Source organism: Ornithodoros turicata, chromosome 10, assembly GCF_037126465.1.
Source record: "Ornithodoros turicata isolate Travis chromosome 10, ASM3712646v1, whole genome shotgun sequence".
NCBI lineage: Eukaryota > Metazoa > Arthropoda > Arachnida > Ixodida > Argasidae > Ornithodoros > Ornithodoros turicata.
In genome coordinates, this window is record NC_088210.1 from 24,187,307 (window position 1) to 24,207,435 (window position 20,129).

The following is a 20,129-nucleotide window of genomic DNA, read 5'->3' on the forward strand; positions in this document are numbered from 1 at the left end:
CCATATTTCCTTGGTTGCCCTCGGAAATTCCAATTCCTTCCAATACTGTATTTAAAGAAAGATCATATGCTGCACGTGTTTATTACTCAAAATAAATGATCTTGCAACACCTGGAGATCTGAGATGGGATAAACCACAGGGTGTTGATTTCAGACAAGCGAGTCACAAGCAGTACATGAAGAGGAGCCGGAGGGAAGAAATCCCGGTTAAACGCTCCTCCTCCCAACAATGATATCAAAGAATAACAAATTCATTTCACAGAATTTTATTAATAACAACGAATAATACAACGAATAAATCGTAATGACAATAAAAAAAGTCACAAACGCTACACACAATCATAATTAAACGAAGACATAAAGGTGGCTATGTGTTTTAGGTGAGATATGTATTTTATAATCGAGTATTGATAGTGATAACCATATGTCGTAACTAGAGAAATTTAAGCACATAAAACATCTGCAGTAAGTAAGTGGATGTCTGAGTGATTTTTTTAAGCAGAGATAAGTTGTTGACCGACGTTCAACCGCGCATTCACGTCTAAATGATGGCGCAAAACATATGACGCTTAATGTGCCCATACCACACCAGTGCACACCCCAGAACGCAATGAGCCGGCCTAAAGGATGAAGGCAGCTCTTGTCACAGCCAGATGGCACACTATCGCCGCTGCATACCCTGATTGAATCTACATTGCGAAAGAAGCCCGCATGCATTGAGCTTGTTGCAATGCAAGTATGTCAACGGATGCGTGTGAGAGATTGCGCGTAAATAAATGTGCAGTCGGCATTCGTAAATAAACGTGCATCCTGCCATTCTTTGTTTTTGCCACAATTCCATCTTATTGTCCCGCACGTCCTTGGTGCGAAACTCCCAGAAGGTATAGATTTCTCATACAAAAGAGACACGGAAAGGTGCTAGTTAATAAAACCTCGTAAAACAAACATTCATAGAGCCCGATTTTTTTTTCTTTTTTTCTTAGGCGTTCCCGGCCGGTTGCAATCACCGCCGTTTCCGTGAGGTTCCAGCGCTAATGAATGGCGCCGTGTAAAGTAAAGCAGAAAGTAAACAATCGTTGAAACCTAATGGGTAGGCAATGTCCCACGTTCAATGGAAGATAAATGAGGGTGTAATATATGAGGGGCTCCGAAGCAGACTGGCCATCGAGCATTAGACTAGTTGTAACGGTTGTGGTCATCATCATCTCATATTTTTTAATGTTTGCATTCGGTCCTTCTTCAAGTAAACGCTTTACGAGGCAAATTACCGTACCTTCTGGTGCAAAATACGTGTATTATACTGCGGAAGTTGCCCTATTCGGGCCCCACCTGCTGGTATTTTTCGTCACAGCGGCAAGCTTCGATTCATAGGTTGCAGGTTCGAAACCAGACGAGTAGGCCAGCAACTTGGTGGCAGGATGCATAACGTTCGTTTTTTGTTGTTGTTGTTGTTGGTGGTGGTTTCTAACGTCACGACTGACCACCGCTCTGGAGCTCGTTATCTGTTTTCATTAAAAATCTTGCCTTTCCCACGTGATTTTCCTTGCCATCTGTACGACAATCAGTGCAACGAATACTATTTTTCTATAGAAACTATGCTCGCAGAAATTTGGAACGGAGTTCCAAAAGCTGGTGTATAAACACCATCATATGCGAGCCTGAGCAATGGGTGAAAAATTGTGTGTTTTTCGCCCATCGCTCAGGCTCGCATATCATGGAACGGAGCTCCACGTTAATCAATCATATACTCCATTAGCCTTGCTGTGATCAAGGGGACTGATCATTTGCTAATACCGTGTGTGCAAAGTGTATGTTTATGCCGCTCTGCTTGCCGAGAGAGGCGATCTAAGTTTGTGACGGATGTGATTTCAGGGATGCCTTGCAAGGAGTGTTGGAAAGGAGAGGCCTGGACGTGGGGTGTGTCCACGTCTACGTGGATGGCTCCAAGAAAACCGCCAACCTCAGCTACGACACGCACAAGTACGCGGGGACCCACATCCGGGTTAAAGGTACTTTCCTCAATGTTACGAACTTGACTACATGTATATATGGGGCTGTTGCATCGAAGTTTGCAGAGCGCCATTCCGGGCCCAAGCGGCCACGGATTCAAACAGTAGGGAGTTTCATCAGCGGGTTCTACATGACGTTTCAAGCGGTATGGCGCCAAGAAAATCTACAAAACTTTTAGGAAACCCACAGGAAACGCGATTCGTCTTGCCATTTAACGCGGAGAGTTTGGCGAGTTGGTATACATACTCAAAACGATACAGCGCAGCAACGAGGACAAGTAGGATCAGACAAACACAGGCGCTGCCAAGTGCAAACAACCCGAGACCATGTAATTTAAGAATACCGCGTCGTCTGCTAAACTACCGCGCGTTGCATATTTGGGGGCGCTGATGTTGCCAGGATGTTGCTGCTCGCTCGCGCCACCTGGTGTGTACATATATGCATTAGAGAGTTTTAGTGCATCGTCCGATATCGCCTTTGCGTACGTAAGGGATAGCGTTGGTGGTTCTGCGCACGCGCAAAACATAAAGAGACCTTAGCGCATTGCGCAGAACCACCACCTTGTTTCCGCGTGACCAGCGTGTATACTGTTATTAATGTTCTCCCTCTAATATATACTCGCGCTTGAAGGAGCTCCTTTCGTAAAGCACGTCTCATAATCGGCGTAATGACTGAACATGGTCTGCGTGTATTACTCGCCAAGATGTATTCTATTCGGGCCTCCTTAGTTTTGGCGGAGACTTCAACCCATTGCAAACACAAATGTCAACACATAACAAATGGCAAACATAAATAATCCTATAGAGCAAATATAGAGATAGACATCAACGAGAACGGCGATAATATTGGGCTAGTTGGTGTACATTAGTGACTATTTAGTACTATAACTGACTATAACTACCCTATTAGTGACATACATGACAGACGATTCCGGGGCATACAACGCGAAGAAACACGTAAGGAAGGCACACAATGGCTCCCACTAACAACCGCGAGTTTTACATTTCATACAAACACGTTTTTATAGCAATTATCCGCAAAGTAGGACAGTCATACACAGGGCAGGTTTAACCACGTGTTTCTAGGCAATTAAGCAGCAAAATGGAAGATTCACTTACTTATTATTGCTCTACGTCTACAGTATTTTACTTATACATCACTTGATTTCATTGTAACCAGAAAATCGTGCTACTTAGACAGATGGTCATTATGAAGATCAATAGAAAGTTGAGGTCATCAAAAGAAAAGAAATACGATTGAGCATAAAAGTATTTTGCTCACGAGGCGGTGTAAACTTGACGCGGGATATTCCTGAGTTTGGGATGAAGACACAAGGGGCGAACAAACAAACGTACAACACCAAGGACAACACTCAACGTCAGTCCTGTGTTGTACGTTTGTTTGTTCGTCCACTTGTCTTCACTCCAAACTCAGGGATGTGTTGCCCACGTCGGAGAAATAACATATGTACTTATATAATACGATAATTTATATATATATTGTTTAATTGTACCTGTCGCTCATGATCTTAGTTGTCTCGCGACGTAAACCCCCAATTATAAATAATATTTCGTTGTACCGTATTTTCCTATGTATAAGGTTCACCCCTAAAAACGGGGCGAATTTGAAAAATGTTCGATGCATAACGCGCACCGCAATGGCGCTACAAGTTTCTGTACTGCCACCAGTATACACAATAAACCAAAGCGGTGTATCATATATGCATATGCTATATTTGACACACATTTAGTCAAATCCGTTAAACTCCGATGCAACAGCGTCGCTGTCATAGTATACTTCAGTCTCCTCTCTGCTTTCCGTTTCGCGTCCCTTCTCAATCACGCCATTCTTCTGAAATGAATTCAAGATTATTGACTGCTGAATAGCATCCTTAAGCAACATCATTAACCTTTCATGAAGTCTATAGTGCCCTTTCGCCGGTTTTGTCAACTGACCCTAAGAGATATGGGAGAAAGCCACAGCACACTCTGGAAGAGGCTAGAACTTGTACGTCACCGACCTGAAAAGGAACTCTGCAGGGAAGAATTTCCGTGTAGTATAACGCGCACCGTTAGATAACGCGCAGGACCTCTTCAGAACACTTTTTTACTGTATAACGCACTCGTTATACACCGGAAAATGCGGTACTTATTTTTCTGTACAATATTGCGCCGTCAAGTTTATAAATGTATAGGCGGTCCGATGCCGCCCGCGTAAGTGTTTCTGCGCTCTGTACATGCTTGTCATGTAATGTCCAATGGCCATATTTTGGAGACTTATCCGGACGTTTTCGGTCGTGCTGTGGTTTCCTGAGCGCGTCGTCCACACTTCATCTGTTACGTCAACAACGAAAGAGCGTTCCCCAGGAAACATATTCCCGGGTTGAGCATACGAATACAGAACAGGTCGCAATTTTTATGGCAACTTGTTTCTCCCGTTCTTTCCGGCAAGGCATATATCTCGCTAGTCAGCAGATCTGTAGCCCGTATACTTCCGAAAGCGAGATTTCTCATATTGAAACGTCCACACAAACGCGGACAAACTTGAACGACTCGATCACTAAGTAAATTGCCTTAGATCTATTAAGCGTCATAAATCGTTAAGTGGGTTGTGACACTTTGATGTATGTGGAAAAAATGAAAATCCAGCGATCCAGTGAACCCAGATCCAAGAATGCGCCTCAGGTCTGGAGCTCCCGACATTTCGAACACAGACTGTTCGAAATATTGGCGGCTCCTGACATTTCGAACACAACTGTTCGAAATATCTGCGGCGCCCGACCTGAAGCTTCTGCTTCGATTTTGATGTAGTTCATTACATCATGCACGCAGTACTACACGCAGCAATTGGATTATTTGAATTCAATTCCTGTTAACTCCAACTCAAATATTATTGAATTACTTGAACGATTTTTCCACGCGTCGAACCTGGCGAGGTACCAACCCTCGAACTATAACTTGCGCCTCAGGCTCCGTCGTCAGAGGAGCGTGAGAGCCTCAACAGTTCTCATTGGTTCTCGAAAACACATGACCTCGCCCGCGGTCTCCTTACTGGCGGAGACGCAGTGTGACATCATAGCCGGATTAGTTTCGGTATTTGTGTCGATTTTCTACGCATCTATTACTCCCTTTGCCGTAAAACTTGGAATGCTGGTTGGTTCGCATTGATGCATTTATAACCGTCTTTTTATGTTTATCCGGCATTACTTAGGGCGAAGTGTCACAACTCATTTAAGGAGTTCTCAGAATGATTCCAGACATCACACACCGAATCTAATCCAATCCAACCCAGTAGTAATCATTACTCCACACGCTTGGTCGCTTATGTATAGACTACTCGGTGTGCTGCGTAACATTATCTCTACTTCTGTTTTTCTTATATGCACCCTCAGAAGCAATGGCAAGACTTACAATAAAGGGACGACGAGTGCTACAAATGGGAAGGAGCCCATAGATTCACTCGCAAAGGAGAATTCTGATCGTATGGTTGGCATGTCCATTCATGCAAGTCACATCCGCAAGAAATATGACGCCCGAAGAAGATGAGGCAATTTAGTAAAGAGGGAGGCGTCGGAGTACAAAGGCAGTTGTGTAGATTCGGCGCTACGTGGGAGGAGAGAGTCTTGGAACACTAAAAAGAGGGAAAAGATCATTAAAAACAAATGCGACAACTAACAGCTCAGAGTCTAATGGCAGAGATGAAAATGCACGCTCTGGAAAGGATCGTTAGCGCGTTTCAGTAGATTGGAGGCACTTTGTGCCACTAAGTGACTGGGGAGCGATTACAACTCCTCCTCCTCTAGATTGCAATTGCTCCCCATTTTCAGACCTGTGACCCTGAAACTTACTCCACAGCAACTACAATTACTCCCTATATACTTCGCATTAACTGCCTTCTTTTAGTCCCTAAAGGGACTAATGGTTGTAGCAATGTGTCTACTCCCCAATGTGATTAAAATTAGTTCCTTTTCTTCACTCTAAGAGAAAAAATGAGTGAAACGGGAAGTAATTGCAGTTTCTAGTTCCCTGAATTGCCAATTACTCCCCATTTTAGTCCCCTAACCCCGAAATTTACTCCCCAGGACTATATACGGTCTATACGTAAATATGTGCTCTTCGTGAATTTGATGGAATAAGACTACGTAACTTAGCTCACTTAGGCAATTTTCCTCCCACAGAGAGGAAGAAATAGTTCGAAGTTATTTCTCGTGAAAGTGTGCTCTGTGCATATTTCGCAAGATTGTATATCACTCAACATGTCACGGTTGACGATTTAATTCAAAGTATTTTCATTCATGCATACGAACTATATACCTGGGACTATAAGAACAGATCGTGAAGTGCAGTCCTCACTCTGTGACATTCATTTAGTCCCATGCATCTACTCCCGAAAGGGACTAATTTAGTCCCCAAAAGGATTAAAAATACCCCTTTTTCTAGAATGTTCTTAGAGCGCGATAAAGGACTCTGTCAACTCCCAGCTCAACAATGCCATGTCAGCCACTTGAAAGATTGCCTTATCGTGAACATCATCCGATCTACCGAAACTTTAACGTTATTACTTTATTATTATGATTAATGCTAATAAGCCCTGAGGGTATCGTAAATAAAATAAATAAATAAATTACTGTACGCATAAGGATATCTCCGTACGGGTTACCGAACAATGCGACGGGAGAAGGTCATGCAGCTTGTCGGCAACGCGGACAGACGCAAAACACGGTCCTCTTCGTGGGAGCACCGCTAATTAAGCTATCGTTTGCTTCTATATACGACGACTACTTAGGTTGCTCATTCCAATCGCAGTTATTAATGGCGAACGTCAGCGGATGGTCTCTAACATAAAATACTGGTCTCCCAACTCTCTGCTGTCCCTGAAACATTCCTGAGCATGCTGTACAAAGCGTCCGGCACTCGAGTGTTAATGGACCGTGGCCCACAGGAGAGAACAAAACAGAGCATGCCATGCATGGGAGGACCCAGACGAGGCACCGCTCGATAATTACCCAAACCTTTCTGTGCCCCCGCCAGGGCCGATATCGGCCATTCATCTTCCTATGGTCCGGACACTGCGGTATAATGGTATAATGACCAGTTTCTGTTCCAAATGGCAGGCGCAAATCAAAATCGAGAAACTCCTAGCTTTCCACGTGTGCTGGCTGCTAATGAGCTTTCCCTTCATGTTGCCCAATTGCTATTCCGTAATAGAAAGACATCGCTTGATTTATTTGTTGCCGTTTTTTAACGTGCCCGCAAAACAGCAAATATACTGCCTATGGAAAGTAACGGATATTATAATTTGCTTACGTAACTGTATAATGCCTCGACGGCGTAATTATTTAACACGTGTTATTTAACGAAGGTACATTCCAACTTTCTTACACTGTGAGCTATAGGGGTTAATTGGGTACTAGCTACAACTTCTATTCCTGTATATCGCTATTATTCCCTATTTTAGTTCCCTGACCCCGAAATTTGCTCTTCAGCACTGCGAATGTAGTACCTAAGCGTCCCACAAGACTTCCATTAAGGGACTAATGCATCTCGTCCCCAAAATGATTAAAATCGCTCCTTTTTTTCCCCTAGAGCGTACGTTCGTTCTTTCACCACGCTCTAGGTATCCCTTTATTAATTTTCATTTTCTCCTTTTTTTCCTCCCCTTTCGCACGACTTTGACCTAAGTCAAACCACAATATTTTAATGAGTTCTTTCCAGTGCGAAAGAACATCCTTTAAACTTTGTAGCCGCAAACCCTTCATATTCAATTTCTGCCAATAAAGTAGGCTTCTCGAGTCCGACGCCTTGCCGTTAAAAGTACGGGAAATTCTTTCTATTCCGCCATTTGCTCGCTAAAGCGAAAAAAAAAAAAACAAGAAAAAAGAAAAGAAGACTTCAAACGAAATTGCGAAAGTTAGATTTATAAACTCCCATGTATGCAGTTTCTTTTTCCTTTTTCCTTTCTTTTTCCGCGGAGAAAAACTTTTCGCTCCATACTACCTATGTACACATTTCTAATAGTGCGTGTTCCCTCATACGTATACACACAAAAGACTGTCAGCCCAAAAATCTTTCTCTGCTTGCTGCGATATATTGTTCGCTCTTTGAGTGTGTTCATGATTTACATAACTGCATTATTAGGAAGCGCTGATGGGGAAAGAGATCGCTTCCTCGGTGGCACGTTTCATGAAAAAAAAGAAAAGAAAGAAGAACCTCTAATGGATTTATGCTAACGTCGGGCTAAGCGGATCGGTTGTTCTGGATGCACATATATTCGGAATTCGGGCTTCGTTGCCGGCTCTGCCTCCTTCGTCGCCTCGCGTGGAATTTCCAATTCCCAAAATGGATTTTATCCTTCAATACCACGCGCGTGTCAGGTGAGTGGCGATGACGGAATTATCTTACAAGTTTTATTCTCCCGTAAAAACCTGAGCGAATCGCAGTGAGGTTCATTTAACCGTGAAAAATTTGCGAATCGCTCAGCGCCTTTCCTACTGATATAGAGTTTTAGTTTATCGGAAAGCGTCTACGATAAAATGTTGCGAAGACACGGTATAAGCTCGTCACCTTATTCCGCTTAAGTGGCTGTTAACACTTTGCTGTTCTTTGATTTGACATATCCTTTTGTTCTCGTATCGTTTGCGTAACGTGTACGTAGAGAACTTCGCAACAAATAAAACTTGTTAATGATGCTCTAACCGACTAGATGTTTCTTTCTTTTCTTCTTTTTTTTTTTTTTTCTTTTTCGTTTGTGCCTGTTGACGTCGAATTTCCATATTTTAATTGTGTTACATTTCCCGCTTGTGTTCTTTGGTTCAACTTATTGAATGACATGACCCCGGTTCGCGGCTGATAGAAGCCGATTCTTGTAATAATAGCGAGTTTTCGTTATGTCCGAAAGAGTTCACGATAATAGTTCCGAACATGATAAGCCAATCGCCTTGTGTCTTTGAAGTGGGTGACATCACATTGCTAACCTTCGATTTGATAACTTCACTTATATCGTATCGTTTTCGTAGAGTTCCTTCTGATGTACTAAAGCTCCCTACTAACGGTGCTGTAGCGACTCGAAGTATTATCTGATCGATCAGTTTGTGTAGGCGAAAGAGAAATGAGTGTTGTAGCGTAGGGGTTCACCTCTTTTCTTTCTCTCTCTCTTTCTTCCTCTGATTTGGAAAGCTTGACTCCCGTGGGCGGTCGTCCAACTTTCTCTCTCTCTCTCTCTCTGCCAATGTCGGTCTGTCTTTTTTTGCCAACAGTCTAGACAAAGTAGTAAGCCAAGCTGAGAATCGCACATAAATTTTGTCCGACGTATCCTTCTTTCTTTCGCTCTTCTTTTTCCTCTGTCATTCTTTATCGTTCTTTCAGATTTCCTCTTTATACACGAAGCTCAGAAGCACTCCAAACAAAACAATTTCACGAACATCTCACCTATATCTTTGTGTCATTGCGCGGTTTGGATGTCATGGAATTTTGTAATCTCTAATGAACTCCTATGCTTGGTGCACTATAAAAAAAAAAAAAAGAAGAAAGAAAAACACGAGTGTTAAACTGAAAAGTAATTACAGCTTCTTGACTCCCGGATTACGATTACTCCCCACTTTAGACATTTAAATTTTGCTCTCGAAAACTGCAAATAATCCCTAAACTCCGCATAAGCTTCCAGGTATTTAGTACCGAGATGGATTAGTGGTTGGGGCAACGCACCGGTCTAGTCCGACCAAAAATTACTCGTCCTGTTCTTTCGTATAGAGTGTGGCAGGACACAAGCTACTTAGAAGTGTTGGCATATCGCTCGTTACCATAAACGACGTAAAAGTCACCAATTCTAAAATCATTCATTTTTTTGTTCAATTCTATTCAATTACAGTCTCTCTCAGTAGCTGGAAGAGGACCACCAAACTGTCGCTTCATCGCGTCTTCAAAAACTTCGCAAAGCGTGTCCCGGAACATAGAGCTCTATTTACACCGAGCGAGTAAAATATCTGCAGCTGGCCGCCGACCTCATTTTCCCGCGCGACCTTGCGACGGAGTTTTTGAACTGCCTCCGGCCTGACTTTGTTTTGCTCTGACTGGTTTGACGCCAACTCCGCTGGTTGCTGGCAACGTTCGTTCGGTTCGCCCATTCGGCCCATTCAGTGCACGTTGTCGCTTGTTGTCCCATGTCTGCCTGTCGCCACCGTTGCAGTTGCTGCTCCCAGCAACAGCGGATGTAAGTTTTCGGTGCGAGTGTTGTGTCGATGTTCCAGCTGTCTTTTGCTGTGCATCTCGCTTGTCAGGCGAGACAACGTCTCCTTCAGCTGTGTCGTTGGCTGTGTCCTCGCTGTGTCGCCACGTGAGATGACATGACGTTGGGGAAACGATGCTGGTGACCTGGTTTGTGAAAAAAAAGCATTACGTCACTTTTCGAAAACTGACGCGCATGATGCTAAACATAGCTGCTTTCCACAATAATCGCAAGCATATGTTTGCTGTGCTTTCCTGCGTGTCGTTTGTTAATCGTCTTAACGACCGAACGTTAATTGACGTTTTTTTCTCGGGACTTTCCTTGTTCTTCGTATGGTTCTACGTGTACGTGTTACTTCGCTAGTGTAATATTCGAGCGATTTCATGCGCTGGTGTGTGCTGTCACTTCCGCATAACTTAGCATTGCCTTTTCCTTCTGCTTTAGCCAAAGAAGGGACGGAGCTTGCCAGTTCTGTCACACGTGCCAACAGCACAAGTAGTTTGACAGGAGGTTCTTGGAAAACTCCAGCTTCTCGCACGAATAGCAATGCTGGACCCAAAGAGGACAAGAAGGAGCGTAAAGTCTCAGGAGTAAGTTCAGGAGTTACTTAGATCAGTTAACGAACTTGTCACTTCGGTAATGGATCCAGTAGACTGCAGCATCAAACAATTTCTTTTCATGATTGTGAACAGTTTAATTGTGACGAAAATCCGACGCCATATGTTTTAGTTAGCCCAGTTCAACAGTTTTAGCCACCTAGTCCTGCTTCTTGTAGGCTGACAGTAAATGCCTTTTGCTGCCTGTTTGCTGTTAATTGTCTGCATATAGTGAGGTAGTTTTGTGAAGGTTATATTCATTCTGTATCTTGTTGTACTTACAATAATTTTTTTTTTGTTATGTTAGTACATTGTGTCCGCAAGACCCATTGCACCCTTGTACAATGGCAGGCTAGCTATGTCACAAAATTACATGACAGTGAATATGATACAAAAAAGAAAAATGTAAAATCTACTGTTTGTTGATGAATAGACGGATGTGTTCCATGCAATTTGATGCTTTTTCTTGTGTGTGTGTGTGGTTTCGTCCTCTTCGCAGTGTATCCTGTCCCATGTTTTGAATTTTTTCTTGTGTGTACGTATCACTGTTTCACATAACTTCATCAAACTAAATAACCCTTCGCTAGAAAATGCAGGTGACGTAATTTATCAGCTTGCGGGACATGGCATTGAAGGCACCATTTATTGCAGAGTCAAAGAGGACGTCGTGGTGCCATGTCAACGGAAGACTTAGTTAGCGACACAAGCATACTCACGAGTGCTAGTCAAGAAGGAACTTGGAAAGCTGCCAAATCCAGACCTACCCTCGGGAAGCGTACTGGGATACTGTTGAATGCTGCGAGAATGGTAATGCGCACACGAACCATTCGTGCAACTTTCCTTGTCTGCATTCAATGATTTGCTTGTGAATCATCCCATCCCTTTCAACGAAATCGCAGGAGAAAGTGTCTCAAGACAAGGAAGACATGCGACTGCTTACTGAACTCCTCAACAGCTACGACCAAAATGGAATCCCCAATTTACAAGGACTTCTCACATTTGGTACTTCCTCAAATGAGGAGAAGTTTAAGCTTGAGGATAACTGGAGGGTGATTGCAGAGAATGCTGATGTAAGTGCATTTCTGTAAGCAAAGCTTATAGCTCTGTGTCACAGTGTGCTGCATACTCATGTCATCCTTGTTCACACACGCTCGTACACTCTTTTTTTTTTTTTCTTAATGCATTTAACGTCAGAACCAGGCGCATTACCGTGAAACAAGGGCAGCTAGGCACGTTCAGTAAAGAACACAGTAATACAGTCAACAATATACGTGTATAATCACGAATGCTGTATTATAGGTTCAAGCACATATATGTCACCATTTTTTAAGGCAGAGCTGCAATTGAGCTAGTAGCCAGTCAGGGGGACATGAAATGTTCGAGTAGTAGTCCCACCCTCATACGGTGAAGCTGCGTGCTATTTTATGAAAGAAGTATTCTACATATAAACAGTAGAATGCTGTACGGTATTTGTAGAATGCTGTACGGTGCAATGTACGGTATTTGCTCGCACATAAGCTGCGCACTTTTTACCCAAAAACATGGCGCCATTGAGGGGGTGCGTTCGATACGCGGGGGAAAATTGGAACTAAACACTTAAGGCACACTTAACTCGCGTTTTATTCCGAGATATCCGCCGCGATCCCCCAGGAATCGAACGTTGCGACTCTCACACGTCAAACGGTCTTGCATTCTATCAAGCACGGACGAAATACTGCTCTATATCCGTCGCATTCGTCATTCATCACTCTGGTGCCAGGCACACCATCTCGTCGACTGCATGATAGGGTGGTTGGCGCTGTGCGACACGATTCGGCCACTACTAAAGTACAAGGAAAGAACAAAAAAGTACCAGGATTTCGGCGCTCAAGTTGGGCTGCGTGCAATATGAGAGTAAACACGGTAATCTGTCTTCCTTGGCTTTAAGGTGCTTTTCTCTTCTCCTTTTTCAGTCTTATCCCAAGAGGGTCCGCAATCAGCAGGACGCCATATGGGAGCTGATATCTACAGAAGTTTCATACATTCGCACACTAAAAGTTATCACAGAGGTCAGTACCACTCTCCGGTGCCTTATTGCCACACAACAACGGTCAGCACGACAGCCTTCAACTTGTCCTTTTCTTTACAGCTGTTCCTATCGTGTTTATGCAACCTGCAAACTGAAGGAATTCTGCAAGATGTAAGTCAGAGTTCGCCCTTAGAAAGTGAGTTTTCCTTACGTAGTCTTTTGCTGTGCAGATTGATACCGAGCAGATGTTCAGCAATATCACGGAAGTATACCACGTGAACCATAATTTCTGGGACACTTGCCTGATGCCTACACTTGCCAGTGCGCGTCATCATCGGGGGCTTCTGGATCCCATCCTTCTCAGAGATGGCTTCTTACAGTTTGAAAGCTCTTTTCAGCCGTACATGAAGTACTGCCTAGAACAGTCCACCTGCTTACAGTACGTGAAAGAAAAACGCATAGAAAGTGATCTTTTCAAGACCTACGTGGCAGTAAGTTTGTCTTTTCATTGCGATTAGAACATCCGTTACCTTGCTAGGACAGGGATATGGCTTGTTGGGAAAGTTACACCTTGTAATCGAGGATGTGGGCTCTTGGATAAAGTTGCATCTGGCATGAAATCTCGCTGTCATGCAAAGAGAGTTCCGGTGGTGCAGACGAAAAGCTGTGTGAACGACAGGTTAGGGAGCATGCTTTGAATGTCAAGGGCTCTGTTAATAATCATTAGAGCCTGAAGTTTTCGGGAAATATTTTTTCTTCTAAATTCGGGAGGTAAAAATCGGGTAAATAAACATGTGTTCTAACCTAAATTCATGCGAATTCGGGTGAAAGAAATTCCAGTATGCTAAATTTGGGGAGAAATCGTGCTCAGTTGCTCAAACTAGCTGTACGGGTCTAGTACAAACGGTGATGTAACTGCATTTGCTGCCAAACAAGCTAGTGTGCTTGTTCTTCAGACGTCTCGGTGACGGTAATTTGCAGTGGTAAAAATCGGGTCTCACCCTAAAGGGGCAACCATCACTTCGGGGAAAAATCGGGTTAGACCTGAAAATGTTAGTACTCACGTGTCCAACATTATGGTTGCACACCGCTCTTCGAACAGACCACCATTAAGGGTACATACTTTAGATGGAAGGAAAGCAAAGATGGAAAAAGCAGTTCCCTTTGTATTGGGGTGTCTAGAGTTTGTAAATATAATGTCATGGTATGTGTACATATAGCGGATATTTTCTTACGGTAAATGCGTTGATAGTGGAGCAATTGTTGGTGTCGTGTTTTGTCCATGTTCCTCATGTGCCTCCTGATACCTACAATAACTATAATATTAACCATACTGTGGCCGTGCCTTTTCAGTGGTGTGAAGCAAGGAAAGACTGCGAACGGCTTCGCTTCACTGATCTCCTGGTGAAGCCTATGCAAAGGCTGACCAAGTATTCATTGTTGCTGAAGGCTATTCACAAGAAGACAGATGATGAGGATGCGAAGCATGCGCTGATTGAGATGGTTAGCATCGCAAAGACCACTAGTTTGGCAATTGTCGGAGTTGTATGCTGAATATTTTCGCTTTATTTAAGAACGACTGTGTTGGCAACTTTGTCTGTGCTGTGGATGGGAAACTCAGGCAGAGGCACGAACTGGAAAGACTGAAGTCCATCATAAGCCGAATCGAAAGCTACGACCCATTCGACATCAGCAATGATGAAGTGGAAAAGGTAATGCATGGTCTTTTCCTTTGACATGCATTATTTGCAGTGTAGATACATGTTGTTTCATATTCGCAGGCATTAAAAGGACATTGTGATCTGGATCTTACCTGTCCAATGCCGGGGTGTGGCAACCAGCAGAGCAGGCAACTTCTGTTTGAGACATCTGGCATCAAAATGAAAGATGCAGGAAGCTCTAGCAAGGTAGGACACTACTATATAAAGCTATCCCTTCTGTAGTATTAAAGAAAGATATTCTTCCTCTTGTAATGCAGTTGGAAAACACAGTGACATTGCGCAACTGATTTGTGCATTTTTTGTATACAAGTGTGCGATACATTGTATCCTTCTAACTTCTAGAACCCAGACCATGCATGCTTTCAGGTGTCATGCTATCAGTTCCCTGAATACTTTACGTTTTGTGAGTTTTGTTGAATTTACAGGAATAAATTAGCAACACTATACTTTATCATTGAACAAACAGCATTCAGCCTCTGTACTGCAGCTATGCAAGCATGTGCAGTTTGGCAGACACTTGTGCATTATATATATATATACACTAAAGAAATGAAAGTTTGGATGGTACACATCTTATTTATGCTGAATAATGACAGTTGAGTGTTGTGCTCGTCTTTCTATGTTTAATTGCCTCCTACTACAGTATCATATTTATGTTCTGTTGGTATGCTATGCCAAAAAATATTGACTTCGTTTGTGCAGCTTTACGGAACATCTGGGTGTTACATTTCTCCATTTGAGTGATACCCTAGCAGAAAGCAGGAGCAGACACACATAACCAGGCCTTTACCGGCACAGGCACCGCAAAAATAAATAAATCGAAATTGAAATACTGAGAGAGGGATAGAATAACCGGTCATCTGTTTCTTATTCGATCTCTTCCTGATTGCTAGTAGGGGGACGCCCCGATGCAGAAATACGCCAGTGCCATGTTCCGTAAACTTTTATTCCAATCTGTACCCATATAAACTTCTGCTACAATCTCTCTTATTTTTATTATACATTTTTACAGTATTAAATAGTTTAACTCTTAATAAACAGTTTTCCTTTTATGTTGTCCGTATCTCATCATCTTGTATTTGTTTTTGTAGTTGTATCACTTCGCTGTTGTGTTCATCCCTTAACCTCTCTCTCTCTGTGTACTACATGTATATTATTTGCTTTTTCTCAATCATGGTATACTTCAGTCTTGGCACTTCTATGGCCCTTGTTGCTTTTGCACCAGAAAAATTCAATGATCATCATTACACCCTGATGTTTTAGGGTTAAACCCGATTTTTCCCCGTATTTGCACCTCGAATTGAGGTTCACCTATCTAGGGTTAAACCCGATTTCTACCAGCAAAACTGCACCTAGGCTAGGCACCTCAAGGCATCGACATACTAGTTTCTCACAAAATATGCTACTGCCCCTTACTTCTGTCACTCTGGATAAACGGTACAGTGAATGTTTATTCCACAATAATGCCCAATTTCTCCCCGAACTTAGTCTGATGGTAATTTTTCCGCCCGAATTTGTATGAATTTTTGACATCAATTTATTGACCCAATTTCTACCCCCCCCCCCCCCGAATTTGGAAAAATATAAAACCCGAAAACTTCAAGGTCTAATCATCATCATCTTAGTATGCTTGATGTCGTCTCGCAGGTGGACGTGCACTGCTTCTTGTTCACGGACATGTTGCTCATCTGCAAATCACTGAGTAAGAAAGGGGACAGAGTGAAGGTGATCCGGCAACCTTTCATGGTGGAACGCCTCGTGATCCATGAGCTCCGGGATGGCAGTGGTCTGATCGTCGTCTACCTCAATGACTTTGGTGTAGTCTCCTCCTACTTCCTCCTTTACACAAATGATACCAGAAATTTTGTGGACCAAATCAAGAGAGCACAGGTGAGTGAATCGTTCTGACAGGTTTCTGCATCCACGTTGTACTCCGCAAACGCGCTGGTATATCCTCTGACTGTGCTTTACTGACATCAAGCACATTATAATGCCGACTCGAGTGAATGGGAACCCTCCCAATTAGACTGGGGAGCATGCCGAAGAATAGTCAGCTGTAGGTCGTGAATATTTGTTCCTTTCTTTCAGATACTCCATTAAATACTTTAGTATCTGAAGTTCAAATTGGATAACCCTCAGATTCATCTGTGATACCGAGGAATGTTGAAATTAATGCAGTTGTTCACATAATTCATAAAAAAAACTGAATAATAATTATAATGTTTTTAGGAGTAAAAGAAAATCAGTCAGCACTAGTGCAAAACAAAATTGATAATCAAGTATCCAGAATTTTGGAATATCACTAAATAATCTGTTCACATCATCAGTTCCAGCCTTGATGTGTGTGGTGAATACATAATGTTATAGAGCCTGAAGTTTTAGGGTTTGAACCTGTCTCTTCCCCAATTGGAAGGTTGCCTCTTTAGGTGAAACCCCTCAAATTGCCCTCACTGAAACGTCTGTAGGAATGCACACTAGCTTGTTTGGTGGCCAACACAATTACATCACCGTTTGTACCAAACCCGTACAGTTCGTTTGAGTAATAGAGCCCGATTTCTCCCCGAATTTAGCATACTGGAAGTTTTTCCACTGGAATTCGCATGCGTTTAGAACATATGTTGATTCCCCCAATTTTTACCCCCCGAATTGGGAGAAACATACTTCCCAAAAACTTCAGGCTCTAATACTGTACATTTGGGACACAGTTGTAAAATTTCCAGCCCGTGGCGGAGAAATCCCCTATCAGCAATGTTGCGCACGAAGGAATGAGCCCTGTACATTGCAGCTGTTGAGATTTTTACGTGGATTTTTGTGATGTCTGACTCTTTGCACTTACAATTGATGGAATTCACAGGAGCAGTACCGAGAAGCTCGTGCCGCAGCAGCCAATGAGAAACCTCAGTTTGGCTACCTGCGAGACTTAGAAGACGAGGAAGACTACGACATCCCTCGAAGTGCTCTGCTGGCAGCAGCACGCTCTCCCAGGAGCTCTAGCCATTCAAGTCTGGTGCACTCACATAGTGGGTCCATTGACATGAGTGACCCTGCCTCCACTGCCTCAGTTGCTGCCATTCCTCCCGTTCCCTGCCCAACTCCATTGTTTGTGAGTAGCTTTATTCCTCTCTTCTTTTTTCTGTCGCAATTTTATGTGATCTCAAAATACTCATTTCATATTCTTTCACGTATAAGGTGACCTCACTGATTATTGAGGATCACATTTTCTAAAAAAAATTGTGAACAGACACATATTTATAGTTAAGCGAAACAAAATGTTCGGCTCGTTGGTGAAACATATTCGAGACGTTCGACTGTGATGACATGACACAACCACTGGTGGCTGTGTTTGAACTGTCAACAACAAGAACCTTATTTAATGATGGTGACGTGGGGAATGAAATAATGAGCCTCTTCACAGTAAGGATTGAAGTTCTAATGGATCGAAAAAGGTCAGGAGAGCGCAAAGCACTGGTGGTCTGGATTTGGACATGGACCAAGCAGTTTTGAAGCGGTCCAGCTGATTAAGAGACCCGGAAAGTGCGGTTCAAAATGATGTTCAAGGAAGCACTTAGTTATGCTATGTATACAAGCATCCCAAATCTACAAAATATCAGGAGCAATTAAACTGCATAAATGCTAGCAGGTGGTTTGTGTGCCCAAACTTTTTAACTATGAAGAGCAGTTACTGCGAGGCATCTTTAGTGATCATAGTCCTCTGTCGAGCGTCTCCTACCAAGTAAGTAAAGTCATCAGAAATGAATCAGAATCCGAATCATCAGAATCCGAATGAGACGTCCTCAGGGATGCGGCAGCAAATGCGGTTACATCACCATTTGTACCAGACCAGTACAAATAGTTTGACTTACAGAGCCCGATTTCTTCCCGAATTTAGCGTACTGGAAGTTCTTCCACCCGAATTCGCACGAGTTTAGAGCGCACGTTTATTTACCCAAATTTTAACCCCCCAAATTTGGGGAAAAATAGTTCCCGAAAACTTCAGGCTCTAAAGCATGACTCTCCATGTCACATTTTTTAAAATTCAGGGCTCCTCCATGACGAGTTCAAACCAGGGCCGTGCCACGAGTTTTGAGCTGGGAGAGCTTCGCAACCCCAGCATGACCTGCGACGACCTGGATGAACACGGGCGCTCACGCAGCATGGAGACCCGCGCGTCTGGTCCCGTGTGTGTTACGGTCACCTCTCCGAGGCCCGAAAGGCGGGCCTTCCTCCTTCGTGGGTCGGGCAACAACCACGCCCCAAACACCCTCACGGTGAATGTGCCATTCACCCATCAAGAGTCAGAGGAATCGAGGGAACCCCGCAGCTATCCAACCTCTCCTACGATACAGGTACTGTACAGCTGTTTTTTTATTTCCGGTAGCCCTCCAGCTGCATTCACAGTACTTACCGTTTGTGCGAGGTGGTTGTGGTTTATGTAATTACCGTAAAAATAGAAATTTTTTGCGGGGGCTTAATTTTTTCGAATTTTGCGATCATACTTTTTTCCGTTCGAAGTTAAGGTTCCGCGAAATATAGGTACCGGGGATAAAAGAGTATGGGCATTGGAATTTGTGGCGATACGAGCGATGAGTGAACGATGAATCGACTTGCTTGACGACCTTTATTCTCACAAATTTGTTCTTGTCAAACGCGGCTATAATTGAAATGCCACTTCAACATCCGTAGTTTATTCGCATAGTGTTATCACTTGGCATTGCAGATACCTGCTTTCACAAAACCAGCATGTATGTCATTGTTACAGGACTGGAGTTCACAGTAAACCTCTATAAGCTAGCTGGCATGTAGAGGCTTTGACACTGTCGACAGTGTCGTGAACCGCCGACCTTCCTGATCCCGCGATTTCCACTTCTGTCCGCTTCCACACAAACTTGCAGAATTAAGGTCCCGCAAAATATTCCCGAAACGCGCTTCCACACAAATTTGCAAACTATTAAGACCGCCCTTTACAGTATTGAAGTTGGAGGTATAAGTATGTCCTTGGTTTTCACAGCCGAGTGTGTTACTGTCCCAGTTATTATTTTGCTACCCCATTAATGCACAGAGGGAGAGAGAACTTTTATTGGATTGTTTTCAGCTGGTCTGTTTGCAATCTCTCAGTGATGTGAAAGACTACTAAAAATGTCCTAGTGATTAGTTGTACACATTGATGTACCAAGAAATACATTGGACTTTTTGGAACCCTTACCGTATTTCAGTATGCAAATAAGACTTGGCGACTGCCCCCCCCCCCCCCCCAAAAAAAAACAACAACAAAAAAAACATGTGATTATACATTGGATTTCCCTCTCTTCCCTTCCCCACTACGCGCTCTGACAAAGAAACCGCCCCCCTCCAAACCAAGGGTCTGGGTCCGCCCCTGCCTATGCCATCCCGCCCCGTTTGTAGTCAATTTTTCATTGCTAGCTCGCCAAATGCTCTTTATTTGTGAACATTTAGTACTTCGTAGTACTTTTCGCACCACAGATGGTACGAAGGTTGCCAACGCATATTCTGCAGTAGAACGAGAGCGCTATAATTTGCATCGTTCAGTAGAACAAGAAGCTAAGGAACGCTT

General features: G+C 43.3%; 1 protein-coding gene across 6 annotated transcripts in view; it reads left to right on the plus strand.

Annotated features, from left to right (window-relative positions):
• The window catches only part of LOC135371141 (pleckstrin homology domain-containing family G member 5-like), a 250,282-nt gene that overhangs the window by 226,634 nt on the left and 3,519 nt on the right, over nt 1-20,129 (plus strand). For all 6 annotated transcript variants that reach the window (XM_064605170.1, XM_064605169.1, XM_064605172.1 and 3 more), the window contains 13 exons: nt 1,872-2,008; nt 10,677-10,822; nt 11,480-11,635; nt 11,728-11,898; nt 12,781-12,876; nt 12,957-13,007; nt 13,067-13,327; nt 14,190-14,339; nt 14,411-14,548; nt 14,618-14,743; nt 16,205-16,447; nt 17,412-17,660; nt 18,598-18,903. In XM_064605170.1, coding sequence (XP_064461240.1) covers nt 1,872-2,008; nt 10,677-10,822; nt 11,480-11,635; nt 11,728-11,898; nt 12,781-12,876; nt 12,957-13,007; nt 13,067-13,327; nt 14,190-14,339; nt 14,411-14,548; nt 14,618-14,743; nt 16,205-16,447; nt 17,412-17,660; nt 18,598-18,903 — 2,230 coding nt within the window. The remainder of the gene's footprint in view (nt 1-1,871; nt 2,009-10,676; nt 10,823-11,479; nt 11,636-11,727; nt 11,899-12,780; nt 12,877-12,956; nt 13,008-13,066; nt 13,328-14,189; nt 14,340-14,410; nt 14,549-14,617; nt 14,744-16,204; nt 16,448-17,411; nt 17,661-18,597; nt 18,904-20,129) is intronic.